Raw genomic sequence first — 18,025 nt, forward strand, 5'->3', positions numbered from 1 at the left:
GCAAAATAAATTTTGTGGTCATAAGTTGAGGATTGCCTGTAATTACCTGGACTGGCTAAATACCTTCACTTTGCTTTTGACATGTTCTCATCATACACTAGATAAATAATGGGATTCACATGGGGTGCCAAGCTGTAGGCTTCAGCTACATATCATGTGTGAATCTAACCAAGTAGTTCAGTCCAGAAGCTTAGAACGGAGATGCTTTGATTCAAGAAGGGGCTTTTCAGATATTTAGGACCATTGTTCCCATCATCCACTGGCTGCCCCATGTGGAGTATTGCATTCCGACGTACGTCTGCAGAAGGACCCCCAAAGAGCTGCCGTAATTGCTCCCCAGTCACTCTTGCTGGGTAATGTCCTCTGGCAGCCTCCAAATTTTTGTGGCGTTGATGAAATTTGCAATTACTTTAACTTCATCAATTGCTCTTGCGACGCCCCTGGACATTTGACGTAGCCACATTTTCCCCACCAGAGAGGAATATAAAACCAATGAGCCTCGCTGTGCTAAGCCTCCCACTGGTGGTGCTGGGAGAGGCGGGAAGCGATGGAGGACGTGGTGCAGAAAACGTTATTTCTAATTGTGCGAGAATGAGTGTTGCCGAGATGGTCTGCGCTTTGTCCCTTGTGGTCTTCCTCAGCAGCAGGCATGCAAGCTTGCTTTTTTGCACTTTCTTTGCAAAGGTTGTGTGTGTGTATCTGTGTGTGTGTGAGGATGGTTTGGCAGGATCTTGGCATGAGCGTGGCAGTGCAGGGTCACGGATGGACACTTTGGTTTCCGTTCTGTAGGACCCATGTTCCTTCATCCAGCTGGATCTGAGATGGGAACATGGTGGCAACCGGAGAAGTGCAGTCCCAAGGATTCTGAGGAGAAGGACATCAAACCTCATCTCCTCATTGAAAGACAAATCTCTTCCTCAATGAAGAGTTATTTGTAGACAAGAAAAAGAACTGTGGTTTTCTTCCAGGAGACCAACCATCCTGTTTTCTTTTGCTGGCTGGGCTGTTTTCTTTGTATCCTGATGGAGAGATTGTGCATTTTGTTAATTTCCTGTTGAAATGAATCTCTCTTAAAGGTGAGCCAAACACTGAAGATAAAATACACCCCTTTGTTTTGAGTGGTGCTGCGCAGTTCGGAAAATTCTTGGCTTGTCATAATGGTTTTCCCAAGCAATATTTCTAAATGTCAAGTTAATGTAGTTAGGGAGCTGTGAAAATCACAGCAACCCAGTGTGCGATGCGGCTACATCTGCTTTCACAAAGATGCCTGGAGTGGGGCTGGACTTAGTGGAGAAATCCGGCTTTAAATACCTCCCTTTTTTTTAATAAAAGGAAGAAAATTACCTTTATCGTCCATTTGTCCTCCTATTCGTTATAGCTGCTATTCACAAAGAATGACAGTTTGGCTTAAAAAAGAACACATCTTCCTTTGTGTCCGTGCACGTGTACTCCGTGGGTGTAACAAACATTAAAAAAAATGGGGAACAGCTGGTGGTCCCCTTAATACCTACCTTGAAACAAAGACTTGATTTTTCTGCAAGAAAACAAAACTTCACAAGAACTGAAGGGGGTCGAACTGAAAGGCTTCGCTTTTGAATATTAGAGTCTCAAATCAGTTTGTGGTTTAGATGATCAATTCTATCCTTCTGAGATCAGGAAGAAATTATTCTGAAGTGCTGCTTGTTGCGTTATGGTGCTTGTTTATTACCCCAGAAGCTGTAGCAATCTGGCAGGTACATAACGAGGTAAAGTGTATTATCACGAAAAAGAGAAAGCAGAAAAATAAACGTGGCCTTAGAAAAGACCATTAAGATGGTACAAAAAGATACACGGGGAGCAGAAGAGCCAAGGCAAAGATCAGAATCAAGGGACCGGATCCGATGCTTAGGTGTGCAGGCAGGTCTATGAGACGTCTGGGAAGAACCATGGGCCAACTTTGAGAACGCAGGTAGTCCTCGGCTTATGGCCACAACTGGGACTAGAATTTCCTTTGCTAAGCAATAACGGGGTGGGCGATTGGGCAAATTTTTAATCTGTCCAGATTGGGCCGATGCTGTCCTTGTCTCAGCTTTCATGTCATTAAGGGGGGGGGGGAATGGACATCGATCTCTGCTGATCCCACTGCCAGGATCGTGTTGCAATTTTTCTTCTTGGGTCGGAATATAAATCAATAGAAAAACAGCCGCTTCTAAATCTGAGCCCTACCTCGTCCTGTCATTTCTCTATTGCAAATCCAGGGATGATGGATCAGATCAGCACTTCGGCTGCTGCAAACAGACATGATTGAAATGTCGATAAAAAGAAATATGCAGTAATTGGAAGAGAGGTGCCAGCATCATTCAAAATCCAACCGATAAGTTAAATTACTGGGGTATCTGTGGATTTTTTATTTTTCTCTGGGTGCAAAAGGGAAAAACAAACAAACTGGAGAATCTGTAGGCTGAAGGCCTTATAAATATACAGGTGGTTTATTTGAAAGGTGGACGTCAGTAGCTGTGGGTTGCTTTCGGTGACAGATGACCAGATAAATATTGATGAGGCATAGCAGGGCAAAGACAAATAACAGAAGCACAGTGGTTTTGTTTTTGTTTTTCATTTTTCCTCCCTTGTTTGAAGCCAGAAAGGTTCCCAGTGGTTTGTTAGACAACTGGTAGCTTAGATCTGTGTATTCCAATCTTAGCAACTTCAAGATAGGTGGACTTCAACTCCCAGAATTCCCCAGCCAGCCTTGAAATCCATCCATCCTAAAGTTGCTGAGATTGGAAAATATTAGTTAGATGATGGGGATTAACTTAGACTTGATCATGCATTCTTCAAAATCCGGGAGATCAGCTGCACGTCTGAAAGTTTCTGTGATTGAGAAACTCTAGCTTAAATTGTTGACAGATTCTGATGTCCAGATGAGCCGGATGTGATAGACAAGCATCTAGAAAGAAGGACCAATTAAGTTCTGGTTTTCCTTACTATTAGATAAAATTGATTGCAGCCTTTTTAAGATGCATTCAAGTTTCAGAGTCCTCCTTATCTCATCTATAAGGAAGCTAGTGTGGAAGATGGCTTGCTTGACCACGTTCTACTGAATAAACTACCTTTGCACAGTAAGCTAAGCCTTAAACCACGATGGAGAAACCACACTGATCAAGTTAACAGAGCAGGCTAAGCTAATGTCAAGCCAACCAAAAATGGATGTAGCCTAGTTGGTGGTTTAAGTCTGTGCCGAGATTTGAGTTAGACTGACTTTAGGCCAAATCAAAATTAGGCTGGGATTGGTGAGTAAGGGAGGGGCCTATTAATTTTGACCCCTGCAGGACTGCTCCATAGAGAAATTCTGTGCCCCACTCACTGTTTATTCAACGCAGAAGAGACTTCATTTCACATCCTCACAAGATCTCCCTCTTGCTATTTTCCCCTTTTATGACCCCGTTTCATCAGAAATACTGCCAGGGTCTAACACACCCCAGGAATTGTGTTGCTGTCATTTGCAAGTCTCCTCCCCCCCCCAATACCTTTGCTGCCTACTTAGTGCAGCTTTAATGGCACTTAAAGGCACCGAAAGTGTTTTTTGCAGCTCAGAGTGGAAGAAGGGGATAATGGAGGTTGCAGAAATTAATTTTTTTTCTACAGGATTCAAATCTATCTGGGTGCAGAGAGACTTTAATTGCAAAATGTGAACTGCGTCTGTTTGAGAGCAAGCGACTTCCAACGCCTCCAGCTATGCAAAGCTTGCAGTTTGGGGCTCAGACAGACCTTTTGGCGCTTAGAAAGAAAGCCTTCCCAAGTTTATAGCAAATGATTGCCATTCCTAGGAACATCCCCCTTGGATTTTCTTTGGTTTCAGAAAAGTGGTGTGGTCACAGGATCCCTGGACCCTGCAGCCATCGTAAATACAGGTAGCCCTCAACTCACAACGGTTCCTCCAGTGACCGAGATTACAACAGCACTGGAAAAAGTGATTTATGACCGTTTTTCACACTTATGACCTTTCCGGCCTCCCCACAATCAAAAGATCAAAATTCAGATGCTTTTGATGTTGGAAGAGTTGGGAATAACTATCATTGCATCTCTTGGTGCAAACGTTGGATCCTAGTCATGACCTTGTTTCTGTGGGGTTTATACCGGGTGAATAGAATTTCTGTCTGGCTGATGGATAAAGTGTTCATTTTAGCCTCTTTCTCAATTTCGGTCTCAGGAGGGAATCACAATTCACTCGGATCCATATAATGAGAAGCTAATAGCTCCCTCGAGTTTTCCTGCTTTTTAAAAATCATGTTTTTTTTTCCATCCCCAGTTTTGCATCTTAAAGGAAAGAGGTTTTCATTCTCTTTCCCCCAAAAGAAAAAGTATTGATTGATAGCACAGTCCTGAATTCACTTTCAAAATCTTATTGTTGGAGAGTTTTAGACGATGCAGAAGAATACAATAGAAACATTAAAATACATAACCAATGTTAACGCTCATAGAAGATCATTTGATAATTGGATACTCTGTCTAAGCCAATTCTCTTTAAATTAGCAAATTACTACCTAATTCCTGTATTTTTCATTCTGAATATTAATTCTTTTCTTTGGATGCTCAGTTGTTTTGATCGTATTAACAGGAGTTTAATTCGAGAGCAATTTAATAATGCGTTAATGAGATACGAGCAAAATCAGAGAGTTAACAAAAGGGTGGCTTTCTTCCCTAATTCCTGCTTTCCTTGCTTAAAAAAGAAGACTAATTCAGATTTTGTGTTCCTGATGGCTGAACCAGTAAAATCGTATTTCCCTGTTTATTAAAAATACGTTTACTGTATATTGTTGCTATTTGTTGTGAGTGTTAAAGAATAGTAAAACAATCCATGCTTGGAATGAGCAGCTCAACAGAAAAAAAGAGAACATTTTTACAAAAGGTGTGAAATTAAATAAGTGCCTGGAATTAATCCCGGGGAATTTGCAGGTTGAGTTAGACACTTCGAAAGGGAACCATTGCTTAGAATGAAACAAGTTCTGGTTATGTTTTTTTTAATTAAAAAAAGGGATTCCTTTTCTGCCATCCGTAGCTGTGAATGCCTTAGGCTTCAACTGAAAATGGAAATGTTCCCCAGAGATGGATGGATGGATGGATAGATAGATGGATAGATGAAGGTAGATAGGTAGATAGACACAGACGAATAGAAGTAGGTAGGTAGGTAGATAGGTAACAGTAGATAGGTAAATAGATACAGACAGAAATAGAAAGAGAGAGAGAGAGACAGACAGACAAACAGAGATCTGATCCCCCACCTCCCTTTTTCCAAAGAAAGTTTGTAAAGTCAGTAGTTTGTGTGGATGAAGTCCTTTCCACTTACATCTGTGTTTTGTCAGCTTGTTTACTCAAAGAGGCCTTCCTGGGTCTGCCCTCCACCTTTGAGGGGGTGTGGGGGGGAAGACTCACACCCTGGGTGGTCTTGAGCACCTTTGGGATTTATAGTGACAACCCAAGCAATTGGCCAGTCTCACTTTCTGCAGGGAAGAGTTCATCAGTTCTAAGTATGAAATAAGCGAAGGCGGTCTCCCCAGTAGATGCTAATTTTAAAACACGGTTGGACTGCCTTGGACTTAAACCATCCCTTTCTTTAAACGTTGTAGATGCAATGGATCTCCCAGCTCTGGGTTGATGAAAAATTCATAACTTGCCTTTGAGGGAAGCAGGCAGATGCATTTAATTTTAAAGGCCTCTTTAGGCAGAAGACTGCACTCTGGCCCCAGATGAAGCTACAGTATGGTAGCTGTGTTTATTAAATCTATTAATAGGTAATTAGTAGAATACATCTGTTGGCTCTCGGTCTATTTCCAAAGTCAAGAAAGAAATTAACTTTTCAATTCCAATTATACACATGGCGACATCACTGCTCTGTATGAAAAACGAAGAAACTCAGAATGGGTCTTTCAGTCACTTTGCTGCCCGTTTTATAGAAGAAGAGTCTGCTCTGTTACTTCATGGTGTGTGTGTAAATCGTTTTAGAATGGGGGTTGGACTAGAAGACCTCCAAGGTCCCTTTCAGTTCTATGAATTCAGGTTTCTTGCAGTTCCACTAGCCCTCTCTTGCCACGGCGTGTGGGAATATCTTAATCACCTCACACCTTATTTCCATCTTTTCTGATGAAAATTTAAGCATTTACTAAGGAAATACAAATTTAGGGAACATTAGATAATTCTTGAAGCTGACATTATCAGGATTGATCAGTAAATTCAGCCTAGCGTCTCATTTTTCCAAGAGTTGTGTCCTGGTAATATATTTGTTAGCATAGGCGCAGTGTTGACAATATTAAATTGTTAATATACCAAATGCCTTTCATTATATTTCCCAAGAATCTTTCTCACTTACTTTTAGCTACAAAGAGGAAGAAATATCTTCGAAGTGACATCTCTGTGAAAATGCAGGGATGGCTTTTTTTCATTTTAAAAAAATCTATTACACCAGCCAAAGGTGACAGGGTTTCTGATAATACGTAATAAAAAAAGAAAAATCCAATAAAAATAGCGGAATGAATTTTTTAAAAAAAATTGCAGGAAACTAGAAAAATCCTGAGTTAAAAAAAGGGAAGAATTATTTGATCAGTCTTTCAAGAAAAGATGAATCAAGCCTTGAAATGTTTTTCTGCAGGAATGGTCAGTAGTCCCAGCCAGCCAAGATGGTGGGCTGCCCACAAACCATAATTTTGCCCTTCAGCTTGGCAGTTCAATCCTGCAGCAGCAAGAAAAAAAACCCACTGTACCCATTTCATTGATTTAAATACTGGTAGACTGAGGCACAACGAGATTGGTATCACGGTTGTTTTGGTTTTTACTCAGAATTGATTTCAGGGGGGGCCTTTTGGGAGCAGATTTGTCAGATTTTAACTCCACATCCACTGCCTTGGACTATGTCTTGTATTCTTTTAGAAGGCCCTTTCCTCTTTCCCCCCATACTGGAAATTGTAAAAATTAATCATGGATCTTCCACCTACCCTTCCCCGTCCTCCCTGCTCTTAGTTGCAATGTATGGTAATTAGACAGCAGAAAAACTACATAAAGTTTAATGCGGCAGTGGAGTACGATGTTAAATTATCTCAGACTGCATCCATTAATTAAAGAAAAGTTCTGCCAGAAATGGGTTTTTCCCTCCCTCCTAATCTTTAAAAAGTGTATTGCTCTGTTCCAAACTGACTCTCTAAGGGTAGAAAAAGGAAAGCTGGGGAATAATTGCTATTGCGATTATTAGAGGGTAAAACGGCCTGAACCTGGATGACGATCTGAGCTTTGAAGTTGGGGTGGTAGATAGAAGTGTCCATCTTGAAGTCAAGGAAAGCCACCATTGAGAAGAGATGGTAGCCAGAGGACTGGGTTTCATTTGGATGCCTTTTCCATGGTCCAAGGCCTCCTCCATCACTGGTGTGGGTCCAGAGCAGAGGGGAGGGGTCTTCTACAGTTCACCTGGACAAGATAGAGATGTTGACTTGCTGTAATTTGATGAGAGAATGGTGGTGACCAGGCCAGAAAGCAAAGGGCGATGAGGTTTGCAGGACCATGGACAACTCCAAAGAAGCTCTAGCTGGGTTGGGAAGCAGAGAGGAAGGGAAGGCTTCCGGGTCATGGCTTGTTGGGTTTGTGCAGCACTGTAAGTCGTAAATCAAGGTTTCCATAGCACAGAGTCTGGATTCACAGAATCAGCTCAACCAAGACTGAAGAAAACCAACATACCGATGTATTGTGTGACACTTCTCGTTTTTGAAAATGTGGAGGAATGAACTTCCTCTACAGATCCCTTTCCTTCATTTTGGGTCAGTCCCCTTATGTGTTTTCTCCACTATTGTGTAAGTGCTACAGATAACCCATGTCCCTAGGGGGATTTGGAATGCTAAGTTACGACATCCCAGGTTCTTGGGAATAACTCAATGAGTATCAAGCCAATGACAATTAAAGAACTGGCTACTTATGTAATAATAAACCACCATCATTACCTTGATGGAAGAAACAGCATAAAATTCCAATAGATGAGAATATTGTAGCTCAGGTTTGAACCGTGGGGTCCTTGAAGTTCTCTGAGCTTAGTTGTTGACTTGCAGACATTTCAATATCCAACTATGTAACATCATCAGTGTGAGGGCGTGTGGGGTTTTCTCCCTATCTATATACAGTCCCTTGCCCTCCTAGCATTGGTAGAAGCATGGTTTTCTTTTTGGAAGTTTCTTAGTTTTGTTTTCTGTTTGATTGTTTGTCTGGTGTTAATCCCTGCTTGTCTGGGTATCGATCACTGGATATTTGTTTTTATAGGAGTTTAGCCATCCTAATAATTTGGAATAGAACAGAAATATGAATTTTCAGAAGTGCTCATTGATGATAATGTTGTTACCTAGTCAGGGAATGGAACCTTTGCAGAGAACAACCAAGCTCGGAGAGCACCAAGGACTCCACAACGTTTAAAGTGCCCGATGCATAATCAACTTTATTTTAATGTGCGATGTGCTTCACCTTAATGACAACCTTCACTAAAAGGTGCTGTGAGCACCAGGCCCCAGGCTTTTAATCTTGCTAAGTGGCTTAATTTTCAGCTCTGTCTTCTTGTAGGGACCCCCACAATAGAAATAATCTGTAATTCAGTCTCAGTTTGATTCTAATGTGAGCAGAGAACAAGATGAGGAGAATCCAAACAAGCTTCAATTTTCCATGGGAATCATTTTTTAGGGGCTCAGTGTTCCTCCCCCTCTTTTTTTTTCCATTCTATTGAAAGCTGCTTTGCCAGGAAAGGTGAGCAACCTGCAAAGTGTCAAAGTGCTTGTTAAGTTTCCATCCCTTTATTAATGGTGCCCTGGAGGTTTGGAGGGCAAAGATGGTGTGGGACTACTTAGCATTCAAAGAAAAGGTAATGCCTGCATGTCACAATCCACCCGTCTCTTTTTTCCTTTTGCTGTGCTAATTCACAGGCTGCTGGGATTGGGGGGCGAGGCATTCTTGGATCACCTGAGCAGCAGAGGGCTTTGCATGCTGGGGACCAATTAGTGGAAAATGCCCAAGGCCTGCAGGCAGCTTCAGAGAGAGAAAGAGGATCCATGCACTTTAGCACTTGCCCAAATTACAGAGTTGGAAGGGACCTTGGAGGTCTTCTAGTCCAACCCCCTGATCAGGAAGAAAACCCTATATATTTGAGACAAAGGGCTATCCAATCTCTTCTTGAAAACCTCCAGGGTTGGAGCACCCAGAACTTCTGAAGGCAAGTCCTTCCACTCGTTAATTTTTCTCATAGGAAGTTTCTGCTTAATTCTAACTTGGATCTCTCCTTGATTAGTTTCCATCTATTACTTCTTGTCCTGCCTTCAGGTGCTTTGGAGAAGAACTGGACCCCTCTCTTCTTTGTGGCAGCCCCTCAAATATTAATACATGGCCATCATATTTCCCTTTGTCCTTCTTTGAATGGACATACCCAGTTTAAGCTTCCAGATTCCTAAACACCTTTGTTGCTCTTCTCTACACTCTTTCCAGAGTCTCAGTATCTTTTTTGTATTGTGATTACCAAAAACAGGATGCAGTCCTTTATCTCCTGAATTTCTCTGGCTTTTTATATCTTTCTCCCAGAAAACCCTTAATAACATGGCTATCGTGATTGTCTTGCCTGCTGACTTACTAACCACCTTCTCTTTCCTGTTTTTTTTTTTTTTTTTGCTTTTCAGAAGCCTTTGAAATGGTCGTGCGCCACGCGAGGAACTACACCAACTCTATGTTCAGGAGCTACTATCGCCATGTGGCTGCCAGGACTTTTAAACTGGTGGGGGAACTCTTCACTGACATCTCCCTGTACGTCTTGGGCTCAGATATCAGCGTCAATGACATGGTCAACGAGCTCTTTGACAGCTTGTTCCCCTTGATCTACCCCCACGTGATTCATCCAGGAGCCCCCGACCCTCCTGTGGAGACCCTGGAGTGTCTGCGGCTAGCCCGGCGAGACTTGAAGGCTTTTGGCCCCTTCCCCAAAATCATGATGACCCAGGTGTCCAAGTCCCTGCAGGTCACCCGGGTCTTCCTCCAGGCGCTCAACCTTGGCATTGAAGTAGTCAACACCACTGATCACTTGAGGTTCAGCAAGGAGTGTGGACGGGCGCTCCTGAAGATGTGGTACTGCCCCCAGTGCCAGGATCTGCTCCTGGCCAAACCGTGTGTGGGATTCTGTGGCGGGGTGTTGCAAGGATGCTTGGCCAGTGTGGTGGAAATCGACAGTTACTGGCGGGAATATCTACGCTCTCTGGAAGGGATGGTGAAGGGCATGAAGGGCACCTACGACATAGAACATGTGCTACTCAACCTCTTCTCTTTGGTTCAGGATGCCATCATTTACATGCAGAGGAACGCTGGGAAATTGGTCACAACCGTAAGTTCTTCTTTTACTAGAGCCATTTGTCAGGGTGTGGGTTACCGATGTTACAGGAAAGTCCTCCCCTCCCTCAGAAAGAAGGAAACACACCTTCTCTCAGTGGGGAGAGAAAGTTGGTGGACCATTCATGACACCTAGAGCCAGCAGTTGCTGCTTTGGCTGGTGGGCTTCCATAAAGACGTGGCCCAGAAGACACTTGAGGACATTCCTTCTTTAACCAGCATCTTTGTCTCCCTGAAGAAGACTTGGAAGCAGCTGAGATCATATTGTAGGTCACGGTATGGCCGGGTTATGGACCGTAAAAGGTTCCAAATTTTTCTTTCCCTGCTCTAATTTTAAGATGACGGCTTGATAAATGTGGCCAGCCGCAAGACGTCCTTTTTGTCGGAAAAAAGGAAATGAGGCTGATCTTAATTTTCTCCCATCTCAGGAACCCCTGAAAGAGCCTGACTTGCATTTGTCTTTTTTCTCAGTTGGCTGCTCCGAAGGAAACACACCTGTCTTGGGTTTTTTTCCTTCCTGAAGATTCCAGTATGGCAATTTCGCAAGTAATAATGAAGGTGAAGCTGATTGTTTGCTCTGAATAACCCCCACTTTCTGTAGGGAGACTCTCACAATGTGAACTCAACTTGGGAGGGCCACACGGACAGACCCATGTTGCTTCCCCAGTAATACTGTAGCATGAAAATAAGTGGTTCTTCTGAGAGATAGATAGGCAGGCAGGTCTTCCTAAGTTCTTGGTGGTCTCCCTTGCTTCGTGGATAGGAATCCAGGGCCATCCATGCCCCCCCCCCTCCAAAATGTGCCAATGGTAACCCCATGACCCCCATGCAGGCTGGGGAATGCTGGGAGTTGAAATCCGCCTGCCTTAAAGTTGCCAAGTTTGGAAACGCTACTAAATGAAGCCATGAAGGGGGTTGATGAAGGATTTCTAGAGCTCCCTAATTGCCAGGCATTAGCTGCCTTGGGAGGGGGGCGGGCAGAGGGAAGGCAGGTGATTTTAAGCAAATGGCTTTTCTGTTCTGGCGTTAATAACTCGTGAACAATTTACTGGTACATTAAAGGTAAACAAAGATTCAAATGAACAACCCGGGGAGAGTCTTGATTAAGACACTACTGGTAAAGGAAAGCGTCAGGTGTTTCATTATTCGTTGCAGCAGAAAGTGTTGCAAAAACCCGCAAGGAAGACATGCAACTTCCCGCAGCCTATCATAAGGAGAGATAGGAAGGCAGCTCACCCCCTTTTCTGAAGAGGCTCAGATCCATTTTGATCTAAATGGCTCCCAGACAATTGTTGGTAAGAGTAGCTTGTGGTGGAAAGCCTAATAAATAATAATTGCATGGGATAAAATCAATTCAATTTGTACAGGAAGAACAGAAAAGTTGGGTTATTAGGTGATTGATCTGTTAACCTCTCAGCGAGACAAAGGTGGGGGTGCAGGAGGTGCCAGGGGCTTACGCACGCTATGACATCCTTGTGAGAATAATGCAAATTGTATCATGTGCAAAAGTGCATTTTTGTCTGTAGACACTCGATGTGAATGTAAACCTGGGCACAGACCCAGACCAGTTGTGGATGGAAACACCCCACATGGAGAAAAAGCTGTTTCCAGATATTAATAGCTGCCTTATTTTTGTCCTGTGCGCTGTGTCCTTGAGCACTCTCCCATCACTATGCCTCTGATCTGTAATAATTTTTATACCTTGTTATCTCTCGGGTTCAGCTGTTATGTGTTGGCGTAGCTGGCTGCCTCCAGTGGCATTTTTAAATCTATGCTTTTAAATCTGGGCTTCCCACTCTGAGGCCACCTCTGAAGTTCACTTGATGTGGGCGAAGGAGTGGCAGAACCCGGGGTGGAGTCAAAAGAGGAATCAGTCTAGAGTCTGTATGTAGCCACAAACTGACCAAGTCCCACCCCTCTTGAATTCTGTTGTCTTTTACCTAATGCCAAGAGGGTGCCAACCGGTTACTTTAGATTCCTGTGCCTAGGCACGTTTAGTAATAAATCAATTTATTACTAATTTGTGGTCCTGATCTTTTGCCCCTGGTGCATGATACCGCTCCAAATTGGAGGGGAAAATGTTTGCACTTAGAAAACAAGCAGGTCAGGGAAACAGTTCTTGATTTTCCTGTTATGTTCTTTTTTTGCTTTCCCTTTGATCTTCAATGTTGCGTTTCTGCACAGCAAGCCAACTTTGACTTAGGGTTTTTTGACGCTCATCTTTATTGCTTCTATTTACATTTCCGATTTACTGCTGCCCTGCCCAGGGAACGTGAATTACTTACATATATAAAAGCATAATAAAGAGGCAAATAAAAACTGCCTTTTAAGAACGAAGTCCCCATTAGGAAACATCCTAAGCCAGGAACCGCAGAAAGCATCAGTGCCCATTACGGAAAGAGATTTCGTGAAGGGCAATAAAAGTGATTTAGAGAAAAGGTCGTGTCCAATCATAACAATTCTCAGCAATTAGGCATTTCTTCCAGCCTGCAAAACTTACTCATCCACCGCTGATTGTGTTAACCAGGACAGAGAAGCAATTTTTAAGGCTCAGGTACGTTCAGCTATAAATGCAGGAGTCTGCAATTGCATTTCTGAGCCAATGTCACTGTAACCTACGCAGCGAGATGGACTGTATAAAAAGCCCATTTTCAATAAGACTTTAAAGCAGCCAGTTTAGAGGGAGGGCTGGAAAGGGGAGGAGGAGGAAAAATGAAATGGCAACCTGCCCGCTTACCCCGAAGCGCATCACCTTTCTTCAGGATGTCTGGGAGAAGATTGGGAGATCAGAAAAGAATCTTTTGCCCTGCCAGCAAAACCTTTCAACCCCTGCTCACAAGCCCAGGGTGGATATTTTTCAAGGTAAAAATTTTTCAGCTCTCCTCCAAGTCCCTCCACTTCCCTGAACAGGGGGATAACATTTTGCAAAAGATGAAAGTGCCTGCAAGTGATTGACAGCCCTGCAACATTAAAAGAGAAGCTTCTCAAATTTTCCACTTCTTCAAACCCCTAAGACAGCCTTTGAAAGAAAGCAAAAACCGACCTGTCTACTTTCTCTGCCTACCAATACAGGCAGTCCTGAGGACAAAAAAGAAACAGTCTGGGTTAGGGGACCCTGAAAGGAGCTGGTGTTTGCTGTTTTATACCGGCTGAAAATATATTTAGTGGAGATTTAATCTGATTGTGCAGCCTTCTGCTGAGGTTTGAAAAGGTCTAGATGAGAACCAAAAAATGATGCACCGAAAATCACGCACGGCCTTTATATGCTAGACTTTGGAAGGGGATACTGGCAGTTCTCATCTTATAACAGTACATTTAGTGACCGTGACAAAGCTCATGGAAAAAGGGACTTGTGACCATTTTTCAGTTGACCACTGCAGCATCCCCAGGGTCACGTGATCAAAATTCAGACTATATTGCAACTGACTTGTATTTATGACGGCCGCAGCGTCCGGGGGTCCTGTGATCCCTTTTGCAACCTTCTGACAAGCAAAATCCATGGGGGAGACCGGATTCACTTAACAACCGTATCCCTAACCGAACAACTGCAGTGACTCACGTAGCAACCGTGGCCAGGTAAAGGAATCCCTGGGGATTTTACTCGGCTGGTCGTTGCCAGGAAGGACGTAAAATGGGCTTAACAACAGAATTGTTGGGCTCAACTGTGGCCATAAATCAAGGATTCCCTCTAATAAACTGCGTGACTTCTGTGCCCGTGCACCAGTGGGCCCTCCAAGAGAGACCCAAGCCAGAGGGCATCGTTTTAACAGCTGGACCCTTGTCATTCGGTGGGTCTCTCTGGGTTGCTCCCATCATCCCCTGCCTGGCCTGGCTCCCGAGGAGGCTCTTGCTGGGGAATGCCAATCGAAACCCTTGGGGATGCTCTGATCCTTTCGAAAAACACGATTATTACCAGCTCTTAATGAAGCGGCCATAACAGTTCTTGTTGTACCGAACTGCCGCCTTCTCTAAACATGGGCACTTGCCCTGAAGATGCTAATCAAGAGGAAGAGAAGGAGAAAAAGAGGTTTAATTAAGCCACTCTGCCAGCCTGGGTCCCCTCCTCCCTCCTCCGCGCCGGTTTTATGGGCAGCCACTCGTTCAGGGGCTTATTAAAGTCACGGCCGGACAAATTAATGCTCCGTTTCTGAGAATGTTGCTCTTGACTCCAGTGACAGGGATCAGGAGCCCAGCACAGGCGCCACTAATTGTGCAAATCACCTTAGAAAAAAGTGGAGCTCATGACTTGCTCATCCCCAGACTCGTGCCCTGTGGATTTTTTCCCCCATTCTTGCAAAAGACCTCTGTGCATCATGAAGCAACCGGCAGGGAATCAGGCTTCCCAGAATCTGCAACTGAACGTCGGTGGCCTCCTAAATTCTGGCCTCGGTTGTCATCGTAAGTTGAGGACTACCTATAATTCAGCTTTCTTACTATTAATGCATCACACACTTACGCCCCACTTCTCGCTGTCACATTTACAGCTGAAGAAATGTGTTTGGGGCAGAGACAATCTAGAGATGAAGATTAGGCACAGCATAAGCTGGTGCTTTGCTTTGCAAGCTCCACCTGAGAAAATACCTTTATTTTAGCAAAGGTGTGTTTTCTTCTTTTTCTTTCTTCTTCCTCAAAAAAATCAGTCCAGTTGCCTTTTCAAAAAAAAAAAAAAAAAAAAGCACTTTTGGGACAGCCACGACCTAGATGACTGAGAATCTTCATAGATCTTTATTCTAGCAGTTTAATAAAGTGCCTGCCTCATTTGACTGAGAACTTTTGTAGACTTTCTAAGCATAGGAACTCTCCTTCCTCTCTCTGTCTCTCTCCCTCTCCCAAATAATATATATATATTTAAATTTTCCTAGATCTGATGTTGGGGTGATTGTCACTCTGCTCAATTTTGCTTGATATCTGTTGGTGGCCTCCTTATCTTTGTTCAAGGCATGTTTTCCAAGAAGCAGCCGTGAATCGATGAGATAGAAACGATGTTCTTGTTTTTTCTTTAAAATGTTTGCGTTTTGTTGTCTTTTCGCATTTTGGCAGTGAATTATTTAAAGCTGCTGCAATATTGAAACATCCTCAGGGTGTGAAATATGTCTTCCTGGTGAGGTCATGTCAGGAAGGTTTACATTTAAACTAATACCTTTATGTAGTTTTTCTTTATTTGTTATTTTTAAAGCTCATCACAGATTTATTAAAAATTGGTTTCCGAGCTGTTCTAACCACGCTGAAAATTACTTTATAAAAAGTCTTTGCATTTCTGTATGCATTTCGACCCACTGACATCTCCCTGGTCCAAATGCCAGCGGTTCCAGCAGGAATGTCAGTGGGGCATAAAGAGAGCTTCTCCACAACCAGGTTTTTGCCTGCGGCACTGCAGTGTATATGTGGGGGGGGGGATGCAGAAAAAGAAAGTGAGGGAATGTGCTCCCTTTCCCCAAAAGGCTGAAACTCAGAGGAGGAACCAAGCAGCTGGGTGTGCCAGGTGCCAGGGCTGCCTTGCAAGATCTCAACCCATAATTAAAGCAGAGATTGTGAAGTGCAGCAGTTATGCCTGCTATTTCATGGAGTCAGGAACAAGTGTATGTATTCTGGAATGGATTTCCTGAAACACACAATTGGGGGTATTTGGTGGTGGCCTCTTGTAACGGAGGAGAAAGAGGAGAAGCTACAGGGCAGCAGAAGGGAAGCAGGAGAGAGAGTGCCCACTTCATTTTTTCCCAAACCAGGAATCGGGGTTTGTAATTTTTCCCTCGTGCACAATGAACCCTAGTTGGTTGCTTGCTGCACTTTCTGAACTTCCTTAGAGCCTCGCACGTAGCCTCAGGTGGAACCTGTGACTTACCGTTGCATTCACGGACAGCAGTGTTTTTCAGTCTTGGCCATTTTTCAGGTGTGTGGACTTCCGGTCCCAGAATTCCCCAGCCAGCCTTGCTAGAGTATTTTATTTATTTTTAAATTTTATTTGCTGTCCATCTCACTGCAGTGCCACTCTAGAGTACGGACAGATGCAAAGCTCCATATTTCCTCATGCCCCAGGAATTCACAGCCTCTGAATCGAACAGGAAGTGTAAATCTACTTCAACTTAGTGACAAATCTCATTTGATTTGCAGTTTCAAGACTCGCAAGGAAGTGGTTTTAAATTATTCAGAGCTTGAAAAGTGCTGGAATTCCTGATTTTGGGTTTTTTCCCTTGCAGGTCAGCAAGCTGTGTGGCCCTTCCCAGCAGAGGCAACACCGATCGGCGTGGAATCCCGAAGACCATGTTGCTGGCCAGAGGATGATGGGTGCCCCTCTGGTGGAACCCCAAGAAACCTTATCCAGTCGAAAGAGGTGAGGAAACCAGGTCGGCTTCCCAGGTTGGACTTTGTGCTGAGGACACTCTCTACTGGTGGTCCTTGACTTGCGACCGTTCAAAGTTACGACAGCATTGGTTTTCAACCAGTCCTCACATTTACAACTGTTGCAGCATCCTCACGGTCACCTGATCCAAATTGGGGCGCTTGGCAACTGGGCATGGATGGCTGCAGAATCCCCAGGAGAGGGTCCCAGGATCACCATTTGCGACTTTCTCAGCCAGATTCTGATAACGGGGGAGGCTGGCCAAAAAGGCTGTAAAATCAGGCATGTCTTAACTTACCAACTGCCTTGCTTAATGGAAATTCTTGTCCCAGTTGTGATGATAATTCAAGGACTATAGATTCTCCTGCTCGAGCGGGGGGGCTGGCTAGAAGACCTCCAAGGTCCCTTCCAGCTCTCTTCTATTCCTTCTGGAAGAACAGGTGCTCGAAGTGGCGTTGATGCTTGCCTGACCGCTGAGTGGCCTGGCCCAGCCGCTCATCCCAATCCAGAAACGTGTGAAAATAAACGGAGGAGCTGAGAGTTACAGGCCGTATCTGCCCTCTGGTGACTTAGCTCAACGGAGCCTCCGTGGATTTCCTGAACCTGGGTTGGGACCTAACCAGCAGGTGACTTTCCCGCTCACCTCCAGAGCCAGAGTCAGGCCTTCTGGGGCTCTGATCCTGCTTCAGGCTTTTGAAAAAAAGGCAAAACCAGAACTGGAAGTGCCAGCTGGGCATCCTCCCTGGGATGACTTCGTTCCTGTTCAGACGGGAAGAGGGTTTCCCGTGTCCTCTTGTTTGTTGCTAAGCCAGGAGCAGACAGACGTCCCAAGGAGCCCATTGTGCAGCCTTGGTCTGTAATTAAAGCAGCATTTTGTGGCCTTCCAGCTCGGAACAAATATAGCAGGAGAGGGGTTTATATATGGCATTTAAATGGTCAGAGAATGTGATCATTAGTGTCAGAAGTTCTTGGAGAAACAAAGCTGCAATTTTCAGCTCAGAAACCCACCCTGTGTTCTTCTCCTTCTCCTTCCCTCCCCCCACCCCCACCCCCCAAGCCTGTGTCGGTAAGATGCTTATTTCAACTAGCTTTTTTCTGGAAAAGATCCTGACTAATAGTAGAGTAGCGGATTCTGTGATTTGATTGATGAAGTGGGATGCATCTTCCCAGCCCATCTGTGTTTTAAGTGGCAGTTTGAAAGAAATCAAGAGGAAGTTTATTTCAGCCCATCTTGGTTCCAGAGAGGTGTATTCAGAAGTGTTCCGTCTGGTTACGTTGCTAGGATTAAAAAAAAAACAACCCTCAACAGAAATTCTG

At 44.0% G+C, this 18,025-nt stretch overlaps 1 protein-coding gene across 1 annotated transcript in view; it reads left to right on the forward strand.

Annotated features, from left to right (window-relative positions):
* The window catches only part of GPC3 (glypican 3), a 59,531-nt gene that overhangs the window by 21,711 nt on the left and 19,795 nt on the right, over positions 1-18,025 (forward strand). Inside the window, exons 3-5 of the mRNA XM_039354996.1 lie at positions 9,669-10,363; positions 10,840-10,926; positions 16,566-16,699. Coding sequence (XP_039210930.1) covers positions 9,669-10,363; positions 10,840-10,926; positions 16,566-16,699 — 916 coding nt within the window. The remainder of the gene's footprint in view (positions 1-9,668; positions 10,364-10,839; positions 10,927-16,565; positions 16,700-18,025) is intronic.

This window comes from Crotalus tigris, unplaced genomic scaffold (genome assembly GCF_016545835.1).
Source record: "Crotalus tigris isolate CLP2741 ecotype Arizona unplaced genomic scaffold, ASM1654583v1 scf7180000018585.330925593:3314079, whole genome shotgun sequence".
Lineage (NCBI taxonomy): Eukaryota > Metazoa > Chordata > Lepidosauria > Squamata > Viperidae > Crotalus > Crotalus tigris.